Source organism: Hyperolius riggenbachi, chromosome 11, assembly GCF_040937935.1.
Source record: "Hyperolius riggenbachi isolate aHypRig1 chromosome 11, aHypRig1.pri, whole genome shotgun sequence".
In the NCBI taxonomy this organism is placed as follows: domain Eukaryota; kingdom Metazoa; phylum Chordata; class Amphibia; order Anura; family Hyperoliidae; genus Hyperolius; species Hyperolius riggenbachi.
This window is the reverse complement of record NC_090656.1, coordinates 142,328,905-142,349,330: the sequence shown is the minus strand read 5'-3', so window position 1 is coordinate 142,349,330 and position 20,426 is coordinate 142,328,905. Positions and strand designations below refer to the sequence as shown.

The window sequence follows — 20,426 nt, the reverse complement described above, 5'->3', positions numbered from 1 at the left end:
GTGTGGAGGTCCTGTAAATTTCCCTTTAAAGGAGGTACTGAGAATACCCAATGAGGAGATGGACTAAAACCAGTCACATTTGTTAGATTGGTACTACTTGCTGTAAGTGACTGACAGTGACAAGCTCTCCCTGCTGCTGCTGAATTCCCTGGCGGCATTAAATAATATTTCCCCTCCAAGTTGTCTGGCGATTGCCGGATCCCCGAATTACTCTTACGCATCCTGCGCAGCATAGCACTAGTGCTATGGCTGTGCCCAGCTTCGGCACTGAGCGCCAGGTGCCGAAATGATCTGATTCGCAATGTATAGTCATGATAGGATACAATGTAAAGTAGTCAGTGTACAGATTGTTTAATAGTGTAATTTTGCTGTCCCATCACAATAACTCAACACACAGCCATTAATGTTTAAACTGCTGGCTGTCAGTGCCCCGACCAGACACCTCAAACTGCATCAAATTGGTCTGCATGGCTATCTTTTCAGAAGGAAGCCTCTTCTAAAGATGATGCACAAGAAAGCTCTAGCAATGTATGGGATCGACCAAGAGACAGATCAAATCTAATCAGAGGTTGACCTGTTGGTTTCCCATACACCACAGGCCATTTCCCGATCAATTTCAGCATTAAATCTATCAGGAATCCTTGTGCCGCAGCCTGCTGCCTCCAGATGTGTCCCCCGAAATGTTGTATGTGTTCCCTGGTGCCTGTGCTTTAAAATACTTTACTCGTCCGACCAGTGTCCACTGTACTGCCGCATTGGTGCCCCATGTGGCTGCTGGTGTTATAGCACATGGGTTGCGTGTGTGACATCACACACGCCCCACATGCTATATGCTGGTAGTCATGTGTGACCCGAATAAGGAAGTATAGTGGACATTGGGCGAATACTAACAAGCAGCATGACAGGTAAAGTATTTTAATGCACGGGCACATATAACATTTGGGAGGGCCAGTGGCCAAGCTTCTGTTGCCTTCGTTGGTTGCGATATTGCAAGCCGTTACTGCTGCCCACCTAATTGAGCACGTTGGTCCGAGATTTCTCAGCATGTCCAGTCGATACATTTGACCAATTTCAGCCTGAAATCCATTGAACCCTTGAATGGGCATGCTTATTGCAGCACCAATTTTCATTTGATGTAATAATTATTGAATCGGACAGTTAATCAGCCGCCAAACTGCTAGATGTTTGACCACCTTAAAGAGAAACTCCAACCAAGAATTGAACTTTATCCCAATCAGTAGCCGATACACCCTTTTACATGAGAAATGTATTCCTTTTCACAAAAAGACCATCAGGGGGCGCTGTATGGCTGATATTGTGGTGAAACCCCTCCCACAAAGAATTTCTGAGTACGTACTCTTGGCAGTTTCCTGTCCGTGAACCCTGTTGCATTGTGGGAAATAGCTGTTTACAGCTGTTTCCAACTGTCAAAACAGCAAGCAGCAGCTACATCACTTGCCAGCAGTAAAAATGTCACCATGTGATAAATGTCAGAATATAAATCAGGGATTTAAATTTTTTACAATGGGCAAACACTGACTAAATCATTTATACATAATTATTGTAAAAATTAAGCACTTTTTTTTTAGTACATTATTTTCACTGGAGTTCCTCTTTAAGGACAAGGATTACTGGATCCAAGTCCTGTGGTCTGACGAGATCAAGATAAACTTATTTGGTTTAGATAGCGTCAAACGCGAACACTTTCATTCCAGAGCAGGAGATTTGGGCGCAGCCAGCGCCACCATAGGCCGTAATAGGAATTACGGCTACAGCGGCGCACAGTGAGTAACTTCAGCGCCGTCCGAAGACAGAGCTAAAGTTACTTATAAAAACACTATAATTCGGCCTCCAGCAATTGCTGGAAGCCTAACTATTTCATTCCCCACCATCCATGGCGGCCTGGAGGGGGAATAGTATTTAACGTCGCCAGGAACTTGTGCAGAAGCAGGATAAGCCATAGCGGCTGTATCCTGCGCCCAAGTCTCTCCTCTCGTATGCCGTCAAAAGTGTGTGGCAGCAACAAGGCGAGGAGTACAACAAAAAGTGTTTTTCTCTTGTGCTCCTGTCGCTTAAAGTAGGCAGTAAAAATCTAATAGACCTGACAGGTTTTGGACAAGTCCATCTCCTCATAGGGAATTTTCCGGGTTTTCTTTATTTTCAAAAGCTCTTACTGAACAGCACTTCATCAGTACAACTGCCAAAATAGTGTGTAGCAAGTATGGAGGATGGACAAAGTCTCTGTATTGATTCTATGCAGGGAGTGCTTTTGTAAAGAATAAAGGAGATACTGAGAATCCCCCATGAGTAGATAGACTAGTCCAAAAGCTGTCTCAGGAACATAGGAGAAAAGTAAGATATGGTGCACTTTAATCTGGGGGAAATGTTCTTCCTATAAGTATGTGTACGTAAAATACGTAAGTACTTTAAATGTTCTAATTTTCAAATTTTTTTTCTTGCAATATTTCACGATAGCAGTCCTTTAAAGGGAACCAGAGACAATCTAAAGAAAAGATTTTATACATACCTGGGGCTTCCTCCAGCCCCATACGCACGGATCGCTCCCACGCCACCATCCCCCGCAACTACGAGAACCGGCTCCCGTCACTGACATCATCAGAGCCAGGCTACGCAGGAGAAGTGCGCCCTCTACGTATCTCTCCAGAGGCTGCTGGAGAGATACGCAAAGAGGCACTTCTCCTACGCTAGACTGGCTCCGACTGACGGAAGAGCGGGGAGCCAGTTCTCGCAGCTGCGGGCAGCGGTGGATACCGGTGTGGGAGCGATCCGTGCATATGGGGCTGGAGGAAGCCCCGGGATGTATAAAATCTTTTCTTTAGATTGTCTCTGGTTCTCTTTACGTGCCAGTGAATCAACTTTAAATTATGATTTGAAAATTCAATTTATTTTGCGTAATTTTGTGCCAAGTTTAGCGGTTAATAACAAAGCCTCCATACAGGCTCTCATCACCAAAATTGCTACATATGTTAAGGGCAATAATGGGAAAAATAAACTTTTCAAAAAGGAGTAGCTTATAAGCAAATGGATTTTAAAAATTCAAAGGAAAAAGTTTACAGAAATGGAAAATGTCATTTTACTGGGATTAAAAAACATTTTTCCTTTGAATTTTTACATTTTCTCAAAAACTACCAGGTCTTTTTAATTTTTTTTAATACATGTTCCCACTATTCCCCTTAATGTACATAGCAATTTTGGTGCAGATATCATGTATGGCTAATTTGACATGAAATTCTGCGCAACATTATGTGTAATTTCACAATTACGTTTTTCATGATACTAACCCAAAAACACACAGCCAAGGCAACAAAGATGTTGATCAAGAAGAAGCACATGAAGGTCCTGGAGTGGCCTAGCTATTCTGCAGACTTTAATCCAATAGAAAATCTGTGGAGGGCGCTGAAGGTTTAAGCTACCAAACATAAGCCTCGAAACCTTAGTGACTTAGTGGAGATCTGCAAAGAGGTGTGGACCAAGTTTCTGTGAACAAACCTGGTGACCAACTACCAACTACAAGAAATGTCTGTGATTGTCAACAAGAGTTTTGCCACAAAGTACTAGGTCAAATACAAAAGTATATATACAGTATATATATATATATATATATATATATATATATATATGCGCTTTAGGAGAAATGCACTCCGTGGTTCGCGTTCAACAAGTGTCAGGTGCAGACAAAGAATAAATTAATAAAAAGAGGCAACGCGCACACTTGTCTTTAAAGGTAACCAAGATTAAAAGTCTCACAGTTCCACCAAGGATTTAATCCAAGGATGTGCTCTACAGATCCAGCCGTTACAGCAAAACTGTCCTTTTGGTCTCTGGTCCTTGGACAATCACATCAACATGCAAAAAATACAGAGAAGAGGAATATAGTGTGATATTGCTAACAACAGTTGAATCCTGCTGCAGACACCAACACCAAGATTTTAAATGTGAAAAAGTACAGTGACCTAATCAGCACCAGTGCCAGGACACCCCCCTAAGTGCCCGCACTCACCGCGCTGACCTCCTAACTCTCCGGAGGTGGGATTGATAATGGAGGGGGGTAAGGATGCTTCACTGCTTCATAGAAGAGCCAGTATTCAGGCTGCAAACTAAGGAGCCACACATAGCGTAATTCCGTAAAAATTTAATAAAAAGGTTAAAAACAAAATTGCACTCACAAGCCTTGCAGGGTATAAGCGCATAACAGGCAGTAAGGGTCCCGGACACCACTCAGCTGCTCTAGCATAAGATCGCCTCTCGCTCATTCTCCCGCCGGCGTTACTTCCTCGTTCACTCCAGTCACGTGCATCAGCGCTCCGCCCTATGCATTTCGTCACTCATATGACTCATCAGGGGCCGCTGAAGCACGCAAGACTGGATACATTTATGGAAAAACGTACAAAACCCCTCCTGTCAAAGCGGACCACTAGGCTTGTCTAAAAAACGATCTCTGCTACACTTCAATGAAAGAAAAAAATGGATATTAACCATCTTTCAAAACTGAAAAAATATATATATCAATCCATGGCAAGAACATCTGAGCGGTTCCTTACATCACATTTAGTTCTATCCTAATACAAATAACATTCCTATCTAACTATATCTCTCTATATCTCTAAGTACTAGGTCATCTTTCGATAGGGAATCAAATACTTATTTCACTCATTACAATGAACAATAAGCTCTGACTTTGGGGCACTGTTTTTTTGGAGGGTTCTTTTGTTATTCTGTCTACAATAAATACCATCATTACAATTATAGACTGGTCATTTCTTGGTCAGAGGGCAAATGAGCAAAATCGGCAAGAGATTAAATACTTCTTTCTCTTACTGTATATTATTGCTACCCTTTAAATGCCTTCCCTTCAATTCGTGCATTTTACATAGTTACATAGTTATTTTGGTTGAAAAAAAGACATACGTCCATCGAGTTCAACCAGTATAAAGTACAACACCAGCTTGCTCCCTCACATATCCCTGTTGATCCAGAGGAAGGCGAAAAAACCCTTACAAGGCATGGTCCAGTTAGCCCCAAAAGGGAAAAATTCCTTCCCGACTCCAGATGGCAATCAGATAAAATCCCTGGATCAACATCATTAGGCATTACCTAGTAATTGTAGCTATGGATGTCTTTCAACGCAAGGAAAGCATCTAAGCCCCCTTTAAATGCAGGTATAGAGTTTGCCATAACGACTTACTGTGGCAATGCATTCCACATCTTAATCACTCTTACTGTAAAGAACCCTTTCTTAAATAAATGGCTAAAACGTTTTTCCTCCATGCGCAGATCATGTCCTCTAGTCCTTTGAGAAGGCCTAGGGACAAAAAGCTCAACCGCCAAGCTATTATATTGCCCTCTGATGTATTTATACATGTTAATTAGATCCCCTCTAAGGCGTCTTTTTTCTAGACTAAATAAACCCAGTTTGTCTAACCTTTCTTGGTAAGTGAGACCTTCCATCCCATGTATCAATTTTGTTGATCGTCTCTGCACCTGCTCTAAAACTGCAATATCTTTTTTGTAATGTGGTGGCCAGAACTGAATTCCATATTCCAGATGTGGCCTTACTAGAGAGTTAAACAGGGGCAATGTTATGCTAGCATCTCGAGTTTTTATTTCCCTGTTAATGCATCCCAAAATTTTGTTAGCTTTAGCTGCAGAGGCTTGGCATGGAGTACGATTATTTAACTTGTTGTCGATGAGTACTCCTAAGTCCTTCTCCAAGGTTGATGTCCCCAACTGTATCCCATTTATTTTGTATGGTGCTAGACCATTGGTACGACCAAAATGCATGACTTTACATTGTATTACTGAAAATGTGTAAAAAAAAACCCTATATCTGGTACAAACACTCCCATATTTGGGCATCACGTTAACACCTTCATATTCCTCCCTCTTCTCAGCTAACTACCCTTCCCTCTTAAAATCACTTTCGGCTTTAACAAATGGTCCACTAACCCCATATCCTGGTTGGGTAAAATCAACTCAATCAAAATGACATACCGTATATTCCGGCGTATAAGACGATCCCCAACTTTTCCAGTTAAAATATAGAGTTTGGAATGTACTTGCCGTGTAAGACTACCCCTCTTCCAACGCACACCAAATAATAATAAAAAATAAATAAATCATATACTGGTGCTGTACTGTATGAGGTACCCAGTATATAACAGTATACAGGTGATTGACTGGTTGGATTGGTCGACTCTCCCTCTCCCTAAGCGGTATGGAAGAATAGATTGCGCTGTGTCCATAAAACATGCCTCTCTCCCCCCCCCCCCCCCCCAAGTGCGTAAATCGACTAGGTTTGCTCAAACTGGATGGTGGCCTAAGCGTCCCTCACATATGCTCCTATTATAAAGCTGCTACCATTAGACAACTAACTCGGCTCTTCCAACTCCAAGACACCACTTTGTGAGTGTTTATGGAGATCCCGGACTGTGCACCTCTCCTCCCTAGCACTCTACTTTGGCTTCCCTCCAAGCTAAGAACCCCTACCATTAGCCCCCCCCCCCCCCCCCGCACCGTAGCCTTCAGGTACTCGGCCAACCTACAATCACCTCATTTACCATTATTGCCACTCACCGGGAGCCCTCTATTTCGCCCTGGCCTAGATTGCTCCACTGCATTTTCCTGGTGAATAGAACACGGCCTAACTCATGCCGTCCACTTCCTCACCTCTAGTGGCGTCTGCACCTGGCCTGAACTCCGGGAGAAATACCAGACTCCTAAAACTGAATTTTACAGATTTCTTCAAAGACGACACTGGATCGCTACCCTGATTAAAGACAGAGATCTTTAGTTGAATCTTACCCCTACGAGAACATCTGCCTCCGACACCCTAACTCCCGTGGTCTAATCTCTACTATTTACGCCCTCCTTACTCGCCCCCAACAACCTGTCAAACATGCATACGTTTCAAGATGGGAATCCGACCTAGCAGAAACCAAAGATAGAGAAGACTGGCTCTCCAGCTGTTCTAACAGCCTACACATGGTGGAATCGGCATACAAAATACTGACCAGATGGTATCTCGTCCCAGCTAGAATAGCTAGAGTTTTCCCCTCAGCTAATCCCTTTTGCTTTAGGGGCTGCAGAGTAACAGGAGACATGCTACATACCTGGTGGTCTTGCCCCCGCCTTATTAGATTTTGGAATCGTGTCTTCAAATTGTTGTCTGCTTTATTCCACAAGCCAATTCCCAAAAATCCTTGGCAGGCTTTACTACACGCAAAATAGACTCACTACTAACCACTCGACAAAAAAAATTAGCCTCCCTAGTAATTTTTCAGCGGCCACAATGACCATTGCAAAAACCTGGAAGAAACCCTCAGTTCATTTTGAGGAAGTTAAAGCTAGAATGAACTCCTATATGGTCAATGAAAAACTCACGTGACACCCACAAAACTTGAGAAAATATGTGATTCTTGGATCCAGCTTGAGCACCCTAACATGAAGGACACACTAACTACTAGGCTATGAGATGAGTCCCTTCTCTTTTTTTCATCTTCCTCTCCTCTTTCTCCTACTTCTCCTTTCTCTCCTTCTTTCTTTTATTATCTTTCCACTCCTTTCCCTCTGCAAATTATGAGACTTACTAATAGCAGAGGTTTCACTCACTGCTTAGAGCTAACCTCCTAGGCCTCCCCCTAAACCCCGACCTCCCCTCCACCCACCAGGTCGGCCCCCGCATTCCTCCCAGATGCTACTCCCTTCCCCCCCCCCCAGCCCACAATGGGCCTGAAGGTCCAGACTAACTTCCTACACTCCTTCCTCCTTTGATTCTATGCGGTTGTAAAGTTGCATAAATATACAATGTCACCACACTGTTTATGTCATTTATGCAATTTCGTCCCCCCCCCCCCTTGTTGTATATTTTCTTGTTTAAAAATTTCAATAAAAATTTTGAAACACAAAAAATCTTATATCTAAAAAATCCTATTTCTTGAGAAATTAAAAAAAAAATACACTTACCTTTAACAAGCATCTTGGCCTCATCACTCACGTGATCCCAGCTTTCACCCTGCATAACAAAATCTCCCTCTTTGATCTTGTTAATGATATCAGCAGCACGGCTTTGAGGAGAGCCACTTCTTGTACCTTGAAAGGGAACTTGGCCACACAGCATTGTGTACTGAGGAAACAAGAAAAGGTGCACTAGTAACAAAGAGCATTAAGAATAATGCTACAATAGGACTCTACAATCCCTTTTCCACAGGCTGCGTTTCAATCGTAAAATTGGACCAGACTAGATTTTCCCACACTTCGGCAATGGTAGGCCACCCAGATGATCAATGTAATCACAGTGCCCTCTTTTCACTGCAGCTGTTTGATGCAATGGAATTCTTGCCTTCGATCGTCAGAGTATCGTAATTGAAACATGACTGCTCATGAGTGCATGAGAAAAAGTGTAGCTGCGCAGGTAACATTTTTACAACATATAAAACCCCCTTAGAGGGAGTGTTCAGTGAAATGTAATGTGGCCAGTTACATACTCGGGACTTCTTCCAGCCCCCAAAGTCCTCCTGGTCCCTCACTGTTATTCGCCGCTGCTGTCCGCCTCCAAAAGCTGGCCAACTCAGGATTTGCGGACAACTGCGCATGTGCAGCCCCTGGCTTTGCGCCTCCTCTACCGAGCGTCCTGCGCATGTGCAGTAGCAATTTACTTACTGCACTAGTGCAGAACGCTCTCAGCCACAGGAGCATAATGGAGGAGGCATGCAGCACAAGACGTGCATGCAGTGTTTGGAGGGGACAGCGGAGGAACAGAGCAGCGTGGAGCGAAGGCAAGGGAACAGGTGGACCTCAGGGGCCTGAAAGAAGCCCCAGGAAAGTAAACATCGACTTAATATTTCACTTTAAATTTCCTTGAGGCCCCTGGCACACTGGGCCCACTGGGTCTATAGAGACTTGCACAGTTAACACAATAAGACATGGCACAACGGAAGTACCCAAATCGGTGCAATGTCGAGACAAAAGCTGTAGCACTTTACCACATGATCGGTGCCTACCGCACAGATTATGCAGTAATGCAAGCCAATGGGTGACGCAGGCAGTGTGCACCAAAGAAGCACGGTGCGACGTGCGTAGACCGACGGAAATCCCACTGAAGTGCATCCTGCTCAGCAGGGAGTACGTCACTAGCCAGGGGGTGGGCCTATGCATATGATCCTGTCACCGCACCGTTGCGTAGGATCATATGAAATCTTGGGTGAGTAGCTCCTTCCTTCAGCCAGGTCATTGAAAATGGGTTGTGGTTGGGTGTCCAAGCATGATAGTGATCCAAAACGATAAATAAGTGGCTCAAGAAGGAGCACATGAAGGTCCTGTCTCCAGACCTTAATCCCCCAAAAATCTGTAGAGGGAGCTGAAGGTTTGAGTCACCAAACATGAGCCTTGAAACCTTACTGACTTGGAGAGGATCTGCAAAGAGGAGTGGGCCAAAATCCCTCTGAGATGTGAACAAACCTGGTGGCCAACTACAAGAAATGTCTGACCTTTGTGACTGGTAGCAAGGGTTTTGCCACCAAGTACTACCTCACTTTTTGATAGGAGATTAAATACTTATTTCACACATTACAATGCACATCAAGCCCTGATTTTAGGAAAGTGGCTTTTTGAGGGTTCATTTGTTGTTATTCTGTCTCTCATAGCTCCAATAAACTGACCAAGAAATGGCCAGTCTATAATTGTATAATAATTGCCAGAGGGCAAATGAGGAAAATCAGAAGGGGCTCAAATACCTTGTTCCTTTACTGTATATGTATATGTCAATAATACAATAATATGTCATGAATGCAGCCATCACATTCCCCAAATAATGCCTGTCTCCTTAAAAGAAGTGCTGCCATTATCTCTCCATAAATTAAATACAGCAATAATATTCATATGAGTGCATCCTTTATATTCTTTTATATAAGAAGCACTCCCTCCCCCCACACACTCACACACAAACACAATGCCCTACATCCTGTGAAGGCTTGCCTAGGCTTATTTACTTGATCTTCACCTGGCCCCAGTCTCTGCTGTTGTTTTACTCAGCTGTCCTATTTTCAGCAAGTATAGCATAGAGGTACTTGACCCATGCTGCACCAGCTGCTACATGCATGTCCCTTTACCAAGGAGGAGCACATGCAGCTGTTGATCCAGTACATGTCAACAGATTTCACTCTATGTATTCTGAACTCAGGTGGAACAACATCATGCAAATTTACCTAGAAAACATGCAAGGGGGTGCTTAAAGTGGGATGATTCGCACACATCTACCTTAGAACAAAGTGGAACAGTTAGTTTTTTTTACAAGTATATGAACTTAAAAAAAATAAGGGTGTCTGGATAGGACTCCTAAAGTAATAGGTAGGAAAATCAATATTGGATGACCGAAGCAGGCGAGAGCTATTGAATGCTTTCTTTGCCTCTATCTTCACAAGTGAAACATCTTTGTTGCATATTAAAGGTGCGGAAAGGTCCCAGTCCCAGGCAAGACTAAAAATCAAAACTGATAAGGCATTGCGCCCAGATGGCATACATCCTTGGGTGCTAAGGGAAAGAAGGCCAGTTAAAAACCGATAGACCCCTTTATCTAATCTTTTAATACTCTTTCAAGTGTAATAGTTCCAATAGTAAGGGTAGTTAAAATGTGGGATATATTACCACAGTAAGTATTTATGGCAAATTTATGGCAAATTCTGTATCTGCATATACAAAGCAAAAAATACAAAACAACAACAAAAAAAACAACCCACACCCCTTTGGGGGATACTTACCTTGGGAGGGGGAAGCCTCTGGATCCTAACGAGGCTTCCCCCATCCTCCTAAGCCTCAGGTATCCAGTGCTGTCTCCCCTGAAAATACAGCCGACAAGGAATACTTACCTACCGCGACCCTGTGCAGGCGCAGTAGCAGCTTTTCAATCATCCGGAAATAGCAAAGCCCGATGGGGTCCACTCTACTGCGCAGACGTAAGCCGCCTGCGGTATAGAGCAGGTCCGACTGGGCCCGGCTATGTCAGCCTGTGCCCAATCAGAAAAACGCTACTTGTGCAGGGTTGCGGTAGGTAAATATTCACCTTGCTGGTATTCGGGGGCTGCCAGAGCTGGATCCTGGAGGGTGAAGAGGATGGGGAAGCCTCATTATGATCCAGAGGCTTCCCGCTACTGAGGTAAGTGACCCCCAGGGGATGTCTTTTTTTGTTACAGATTTTCTTTAAAGGGGGCTTAGAAGCTCTCCTTAGAATCTCTCCTTGCATTGAAGGACATCAATGACTAATTACTAGGTAATTCACTGGCAGTGTTGATCCAGGGATTTTAACTTGCAATCTAGTTAGGAGTCAGGAAGGCCGACTGTTCCAAGATATTTTAATATTCATTACACACTCTCTCAATAACATCACCTTTTAAAAATGAAAAACAAAAGTTTGCTTTCCTAAAACAGAAAGAATTTGCGATAATTCAGGTTGGAGTGAGCTCGAGATGTCTCCCAGGCACCACTGCTGAATATATGCAAATTAACCATTGTAAAAATGGTGACACTTTATCCCATTGTACTAATGAACATAATTCAAAGATAACATTATAATCATTAATAATCAGATTCCAGCAAGGTATATACAGGAATACTCACCATAATTACACCAAGGCTCCATAAATCACATGACTCATCATAGCCCTGGCGTGAAAGAAGTTCTGGAGCAGCATAGTGCAGTGTAAAACAAGGAGTATGCAATGGTCTAGATCCAGGAGGGCGGAGTCTGGCAAAGCCAAAATCTATGACTTTTAAAACAGCATCTTCACCGGGAGATGACAGCAAAAGGTTCTGTATGAAGGTTAAGGACATAAAGGTAATGTACGAGTCTAACTTCTGTTCTGATGCAATTTATTTTCGATTTGTAATTTATTCTCACCTCAGGTTTAAGATCTCTGTGTACAACGCCAGCTTCATGCATGTGACATACCGCACCCACAAGGCTGCGCATTAGACTACTGGCCTCTACTTCACTGAAACATGAGTGCTTCTTGATCCGATCCAACAACTCCCCACCATCCAGGAGTTCCATTACTATGTATGAGTGATACTATAATACACAAAGAGTGATAACATTTACATAGTAAATAAAAAATACAAAATAAAGCCATAACACTACTCATACACATTATCCTTCAATATTATATAAGAGTTTAAGAGTTAGCACTGTACCTGTGCAGCTGCAACTAATTTGAACACACTTGTGATATTATGTTACAACATTTAGCTACATTAAATTTTAGATGACCTACAGACATGCCATTTTATTCATTGATTTAGCTGTAATTTCAAAGAGTAAAAATAATTTCATATTATATATAGGGTTATATCAACTGTCAAACTGAAAAAGTAATATATCAACGATTATGTGCCTGTGGCCTAACCTATATTGGATAAATGAAGATCCTTAAACTTGAAACCTGCAATATATCTCAGATATCAAAAATGGCAACAAGAAGAGTCCAGTAACAATGCGCTTAAAGGAATGTCATAAGTCACATCCCAAGTTTAACCCTGGATTTAAACTCTGGATTTAAACATATAGTATAACCTATGTTTTTTGTTTGTTTTCAATGTGCTTTTAAAGTATTTCAAACTATGTACAACAGTTTATACAATACTACAACATTTAACAACAAAAATATGTAATAATAAAATATGTTTGTTTGAATCTCTGAAACGTTGTGACTCGAGTCGTTTGTAAGTAGAGGACTGTCTGTACATTCTCATAACATGTTAATGACATAAAAATCAAATCTATGCTAAAATTTCATGATTTTTTTTTTTCAATTGCATTCTAAACAGAACAATACTTGGCATAACCCCCACAAACACTGAATAAGTAGTAATTAAAGGGACTCCGAGAAGTGCCTGTGGGTATGCCTTTAAGCATACCCACAACTAATTAATTATATCCTCACACCTACCGGCATGATGTTTGTAATTATATCCCCCTGGGTTCCTTGTATTTCATTGCATTGCACTGAATGGAGCTGCCGACACTGGGGAAATAACGAAATCTAAACGGCGTAGGGTGGCGGCTTATATATCATTGGAAAGAGGAGAAAAAGAGCTTCAAAATGGTATGTATCTTTCCATAGTTACTGCACTGCTCGGAGTCCCTTTAACCACTTTGCATCCAGACCTTGTTTTCCCCTTATGGATCAGAGGACTTTTGACATTTTAGCTATGTCCCTATTTAAACAGCCATATCTTTATCCCTACTCATGACACCTAAATGATCTATATATCGTTTTTTTCAGGACAAACTAGACTTTCACTGGGGGGTATTTTGTCCCAAAGAAATGTTTTCTTTTCTATGCATTTTAACAGGAAAATGAGGGGAAAAAAATAAAAACATGCATAATTAACATGTTCCCTTTCACCAATTAGTAATGCAGCTGACAGTGCACAACAAGGCTGTAAGCTAAAATCGTATATCTATGTCCTCGTGGCTTAGATGAAGCCACAGAGGACGTAGATATACTGTACTTGTGGAAAAAGTGGTTAAAGTTGTTTAACAGGGCAAACAAACATTAAAGTGGACCCAAATTAAAAATACAAGATTTCAGAAATAAAATCATTTTCTAAATTAGAATAATAAATAGCAGCCTTTTTTCAGCTGCATGATGACAAATATAAAATATTTTACATTTATTGGAGGAACCTCTCCCTTCCTTTCATATTGCCGGGACAGAATCTGGCAAACTGGTGGAGTAGATGGTGTCCGGCAAAGGCGGAATTGCTAATGGCTGCCACCTGTATAACCCTAGTTATGAAAAGAGGAGGGTGAAAAGCATGCACTGAAATAGTCATAGGCTTGAAGGAGTGTTTATTTATCTTTCTATGTGTCAGAGTAGTGCAACTAAATATTTTGAATTAAAAAAATGTTTGGTTTGGGTCCGCTTAAATATTGTGGCCACCTTAAACAAGAACATGCTACCAGAAAGAGGCAGGATTGAGTGCTAAACAAATATATCTTTAATCTGAGATTTAGTGGATTACGACCAAGCGACAGTGAACACTAACAGAAACAAACAATCCCTTTACATTGCATGCACCAAAAAGTGAAAAGCTTTCACAGATGTGTCTAAAATCTCTGTTGTACCACATGGGATACTTGCCTGCTGTAGATTGCATTGTGAAAAATATTAAACAAAAAACGGTGACCGAATGATTATTTATACACAGAACACACACGAAAATGTATGGGAATCCCTCTTTTTTTGTGCATTTTTGTAGTAGTAGCAACTTTAATATAATGTAGTAGTAGCTTTTAATATAAGTCTTGCCGTATTGAAACAGTATTTCTGAGGTGAAAATACATTTATTGGATTAACAGAAATGCACTATGCATCATATCAAAATTAGACAGGTGCATAAATGTGGGTACCAGGGTTGCCAAGCGTCTGTCAAAAGACGGACTGTTCGTACAGAAGCTTATAAAATAGAGCTGTCCGTACTGCCCGTATTTCCTGGGCAGTCGTCCGTCCAAAAGTGCATAAATTCTTCCAATCTATTCTGCGCATGCGCCTTGCGCTATGCGTGCTCTTTTTCCCCCCTCCCTCAGTCTTCCCTCAGCCGCCCTCTCCTCCCCGGGTGTCCCCTCCAATCAGCTAACCTCTTTTTGGCGCCGGTGCCACTCGCTGCCCAATAAGAGATGTGGCAGCTGGGAGTCGGTCCAGCCCACTGAGCACAGCAGCGAGTGTCACGAGGAGGAGGGCGAGTGTGTCACACGGGCGGCAGCCTGGTCGGAGCTGAGGTCGCAGCAAAGCACTCAGGCACACAGCCGCCGAGCCACCCACCAGCAGCAGAGCCGAGCAGGAGCAGATCAGCAGCAGCCGACCGAGAAGGAGCAGATCAGCAGCCTGAGCCTTGGCAGAGTGAGTCTCAGTCTACAGCAGACTGATTGGAGCCCGCCCCACCCACAGCCCAGCAGCCGCCGCCGCCACCTGCCAGGAGCGAGTCCCCAGAGTCCTGGTCTCTGCCATGGAGAGGTAACTATTTATTCCTGAAGTCCTTCTCCAGGTATCACTGCTCTGCAATCCTTTTCTCTGCTGCTCACAGCCTGTCAGCATAAATGCAGCTCTCCTACAGGTCATGGGGAAGCTGATCAGTGTGGCATGCAGGGGCACTTCAGATGGAGGCAGCGGCACTTCAGCTGGAGGAATCCACCTCTGCTCTGCACTGTTATCTGCTGGGCAGCATTTCTCAGTAACCTAGATGGGGTCACAGGAGGGATGGGAGCAGGGAAGCCGTTCTATAGGCAGGGCATGGGGGTTATTTACATTGACAAGGAGTGAAGAGCCAGCCAGAGTGATTCACAGCTGAAACCAGAGCTGAAGTTTGTAAAGATAAAATCACTAGGATCCTGCTCAGAAAGGGAAATGGCTTGTTGTGAGCTGCTCTGATCAGGCAGGCAGCTTTCCCCTCTTTGCTATAGAAGCTGGGGTCTATAGATTGTGAGCTAGTCTGAGGACAGTAAAGTGCTGCAGAAGAGGTCAGTGCTATATAACTACATAATAATATGGTAGGACGTTAGACTGACTGGAGAGTGTGAGCTCCTCTGAGGACAGTCAGTGACATGACTATGTACTCTGTACAGTGCTGCAGAAGAGGTCAGTACTATATAACTACATAATAATACAGCAGGCATTGCATTATGACTGTGGTAGGGATTAGATTGTGAGCTCCCCTGAGGACAGTGAGTGACCTGACTATGTAAAATGCTGTGGAAGATCATGTCAATACGAATGATGATGCCCAGAGCTTAGCGCCACTCACAACTCTACTTGAAGTGAACCTGAACTGAGAAGGATATGGATTTTTCCTTTTAAAAATAATACCAGTTGCCGGACTCTCCTGCTGATCCTGTGTCTCTAATACTTTTAGCCACAGCCCCTCAACAAGCATGCAGATCAGGTGCTCTGACTGAAGTCAGACTGGATTTGCTACACGCTTGTTTCAGGTGTGTGATTCAGCCACTGCTGCAGCCAAAGGCATCAGCAGGACTGCCAGGCAACTGGTATTGTTTAAAAGGAAACCTCCATATCCCTTTCAGTTTAGGTGCACTTTAAAAGTGTGCTTTTGACTCCGCCCCCAACCCCACCCCCTGTCAATCCAAAATTTTGGGTGTCCTGCTTTTTTAGGACTTTTGTCCGTCAAAAATTAGAAATTAGGTTGGCAACCCTGGTGGGTACCCCAACAGAGATATGTAATCAATACTTAGTTGACCCTTCTTTTGCAATATAACAGTCTCTAGATGCCTCCTAAAGCTGTTGATGTGTGTCTGGGTTTTAACCATTTTTTCATTTGATATCTTTCTAGTACAGTTAAATATGATGGCTACATAATTAGGGCTGCTGAGTCGGAGTCGAGGAGTCGGAGCAATTTTGGGTACGTCGGAGGTTTCATAAACCGACGAGTCGGAGTCGGTTGATTTCTGTACCGACTCCACAGCCCTGTATAGAATTATCCGACAGAATTCCATGATAGTGGGTTGAATTCATCAGTCCATTGACTTTAACAAAGGCCCTAGTCCCTGAAATAGCCTCACAGCATGACGAAACCGCCAAATTTAACAGTAGGGTTTTTTTTATAATGTGGTGTTCTTCTGCCATGAAAAGCATTTTTTTGTTGTTGTTTTGACCAAATAATTAAATGTTTGTGTCAACACTCCAAAGCACTTTGTTCCAAAATTAATCTGGTTTGTCTAAATGAGCTTTTGCATATGATAAGCAACTCTGTTCTTGCAAATCTTTGGAGGTGGTTGTCTGTAATAAGTTTCACAATCCTCTGCATATGCTGCTCCTGTACTTTTCTTGGCCTGCTAGTCCTGATTTTAACAGTTACTGTGCCTGTGGCCTTGAATTTCATGATTATATTCCTAACAGCTGGCACTGACAGTTTAAACCTCTGCTTTTTGTAGCCTACCTTAAAGGGAACCTGTACTGAGTAAAATTATTTAAAATAAACACATGAGGTAACTTCAAATGAACATTACATAGTTACCTTGCCCTCAGTTCCTCTCAGAAGCACACCATGTTGTTCTGACAATGATCCCTTGCAGTTCTGACAACATTTTTTCAGAACTGAAATATATCAGTTGCTGTCAGTTATTTATCAGTTGCTGTCAGTTATAGCTGAGAGGACAACTGCTGTGCCAAGTAATGTCCATGTTTCCCTATGGCTCAAGAGGGCGATGTTACAGTTTAACAGTGCGCTGACCAGAAAGCTATTATGGGGTAATGGCCATTTTCAAGATGGAGGACGGAGAATTCCCTTGATCACAGGGGACAAACAGGACGCGGGAAAGAAGAAAGAGATTGAGTAGTAGACTACACAGGAGTTAAGTATGCCTTGTGTATGTTTATTTTGATTAATTTTCAGTTCAGGTTTTCTTTAACCACTTCAGCCTTCAGTCGTTTTCACTTTATGCATCCGAACAATTTTCACCTCCCATTCATTAGCCTATAACTTTATCACTACTCATCACAATGAATTGATCTATATCTTGTTTTTTTCCGCCACCAATTAGGCTTTCTTTGGGGGGTACATTTTGCTAAGAGCCACTTTACTGTAAATGCATTTTAACAGGAATAATAAGAAAAAAACTGAAAAAAATTATTATTTCTCAGTTTTCAGCCATTATAGTTTTAAAATAATACATGCCTCCATAATTAAAACTCATGTATTGTATTTGCCCATATGTCCCGGTTATTACACCGTTAAAATTATGTCCCTATCACAATGTATGGCGACAATATTTTATTTGGAAATAAAGGTGCATTTTTTCCGTTTTGCATCTATCACTATTTACAAGTTTAAAATAAAAAAAATTAGAAATATTTCATCTTTACATTGATATTTAAAAAGTTTAGACCCTTAGGTAAATATCTACATGTTTTTTTTTTAATTGTAATGGTTTTTTTTTTTTTTGTGTATTAAACATTTTATTTGGGTATTGTTGGGAGGGTGGGATGTAAGCCATAGTTTTATAATGTAAATGTGTCTTGAGTTTTATTTTTTTCACTTTTAGTTATAGTTTTACTTTTTGGCCACAAGATGGCGGCAATGAGTTTGTTTACATGACGTCACTCTAAGCGTAACATACGCTTAGAGCGACGTATGGGGGACATTACAGCCAGAAAAAGCGCAGCTTTCAAGAGAAGCTGTTGCTTTTTCAGCGGGGGAGAGGAATCAGTGATCGGGCACCATAGCCCGATTCACTGATTGCCAGGCTAACGAACCGCGGCCGGGAGCACGCGTGCACGTGCGCGATCGGCCGCGGGAGCGCGCGGACGCGCACATGGCCTTCTGGGCGTAGCTAGTAGTACGTCCAGGAGGCCAAAGTGGTTTAAGAGGAACTCCAGTGAAAATAATGTAATAAAAAAAGTGCTTCATTTTTACAATAATTATTAAGAAATGATTTAGTCAGTGTTTGCCCATTGTAAAATCTTTTAAATCCCTGATTTACATTCTGACATTTATCACATGGTGACATTTTTACTGCTGGCAGGTGCTGTAGCTGCATCTTGCTTTTTTGGCAGTTGGAAACAGCTATTTTCCACAATGCAACAAGGTTCACAGACAGAAAACTGCCAGGACCATGGTCCTCAGAGTTTTTTGTGGGGTTTCACCACAATATCAGCCATGCAGAGCCCCCTGATGATCTGTTTGTGAAAAGGAATAGATTTCTCATGCAAAAGGGGGTATCAGCTACTGATTTGGATGAAGTTCAATTCTTGGTCACGGTTTCTCTTTAAAACCATGGTACATATTGCTATATTGTAAGGGCAATTTTCCAAAGTTCCGCGATAAAGATCCTGCCTCGCTGGAGACAGGACCTCAACAGACTATAGTTGTAAATACTGCCCAACCATATTGGTTGTGTGAACGGGTGGTTGTTACCTTCCCCAACTGAGTTATTACGCTACTCCAACACCTAGCCTATGGAAATTGCTGTACTTTACTAGGGGTTGCCTCTTTTATACGTTAACTTTCTGTTCACCACTATGCAATTTTCATAAGCTCGTATAGTGTCAGGATTCATGATGTTATGTTAGGATGTTGTAATTCTTCTGAATAGACATGTCATTGGCATTATCATTATGTCTGTATATAGCAATGTACCTCAAGATTCATTACCTTGACTGTAATGCTGTTCTGTTTTTATGTTAAAACCAATAAAAATATTGAAAATAAAACCATGGTACAAAGCAATTTTTGTTTTCATATCTTTAGAAAGGTAATTGAGAATCCTTTGCTGTCACTAAGGGAAGCACTTGCAATTGGCCTCCTTATATACCTTTTCTCATGACTGAACACACCTGTAGTTCAAAGCTTAACGAGCTAATCCAAACCATTTGGTGTGGTAATACTGAGCACTTACTTGCATTCAAATCAGCAAAATCACAAGGGTAGCCTAATTTTTTGCACATCCACTTTTTCACATTGGATTTAATTTTATAAAACTAAATACGGTACTTATCCGTTAGCCGGGCGCATCCGGCAGGTGGCGCTGTTGATGTTAATTCCAATCATAATTACTTCACGTAAACCTGTGAATGTAAACCGCCGGATGCGCCCGGCTTAAACAGATCAAGCCGCCGGCTTGCTTCGTGTCTCGCTCTTCTCCCCTCTCTTGCCCTCTCTCCTATAGAACACTGGGGAGGGGACATGCGTGTCCCCCCAGAGTCGTTCGTCGCGGCATTGTCCCCTCCCCAAGGCTCATACGAGAGAGGGCAAGAGGGGGAGGAAAGCGAGACACTCACGAAGCAAGCCGGCGGCTTGATCTGTTTAAGCCGGGCGCATCCGGCGGTTTACATTCACAGGTTGACGTGAAGTAATTATGATTGGAATTAACATCAACAGCGCCACCTGCCAGATGCGCCCGGCTAACGGATAAGTACCCTAAATACTGCTTTACTAAAAAATCTTTATTTGCAAAACACCCCAGGACACAGATGTTCCTAGGAAATGAAAGACATACCACTGTGATCTTCTTTGTTGACAGTAGAGTACATTATTATGCAGGCTGAGAGGGGTGATCACATACTTTTTCATATGATTGTACATATGGGGTGAGAAAAAGAAAGACATTAAAGGGAACCTGAAGCTTGCTAAAAAAAAAAAAAGTTTCACTTACCTGGGCTTCTGCCAGCCCCCTGCAGCCATCCTGTGCCCGCATATCTGGAACGATCCTCCAGTCCGACGCTGCGGCTCACTTTCTCTTTTGCCGGTCGATATCCACTGCGGCTGCCAACGTCCTCATTTACGATCCTGTCGCCGGGGACGTCCTGCGCAGGTGCAGTAGAGATTTTATCACAATGAACCTGCGCAGGAGCAAATGAGGATGAGAGAGGCCAGGGCCACGCAGGCACAGTAGCGGTCGA

The 20,426-nt window shown here is 42.5% G+C and overlaps 1 protein-coding gene across 2 annotated transcripts in view; it reads right to left on the bottom strand.

The window, feature by feature from the left end:
* LOC137538816 (ribosomal protein S6 kinase alpha-5-like) overlaps nucleotides 1–20,426 on the bottom strand; it is a 332,016-nt gene that overhangs the window by 131,336 nt on the left and 180,254 nt on the right. For both annotated transcript variants that reach the window (XM_068261164.1, XM_068261165.1), the window contains 3 exons: nucleotides 11,912–12,082; nucleotides 11,632–11,823; nucleotides 7,984–8,143 (listed from right to left, as the gene is read on the bottom strand). In XM_068261164.1, the coding sequence (XP_068117265.1) occupies nucleotides 7,984–8,143; nucleotides 11,632–11,823; nucleotides 11,912–12,082 (523 nt within the window). The remainder of the gene's footprint in view (nucleotides 1–7,983; nucleotides 8,144–11,631; nucleotides 11,824–11,911; nucleotides 12,083–20,426) is intronic.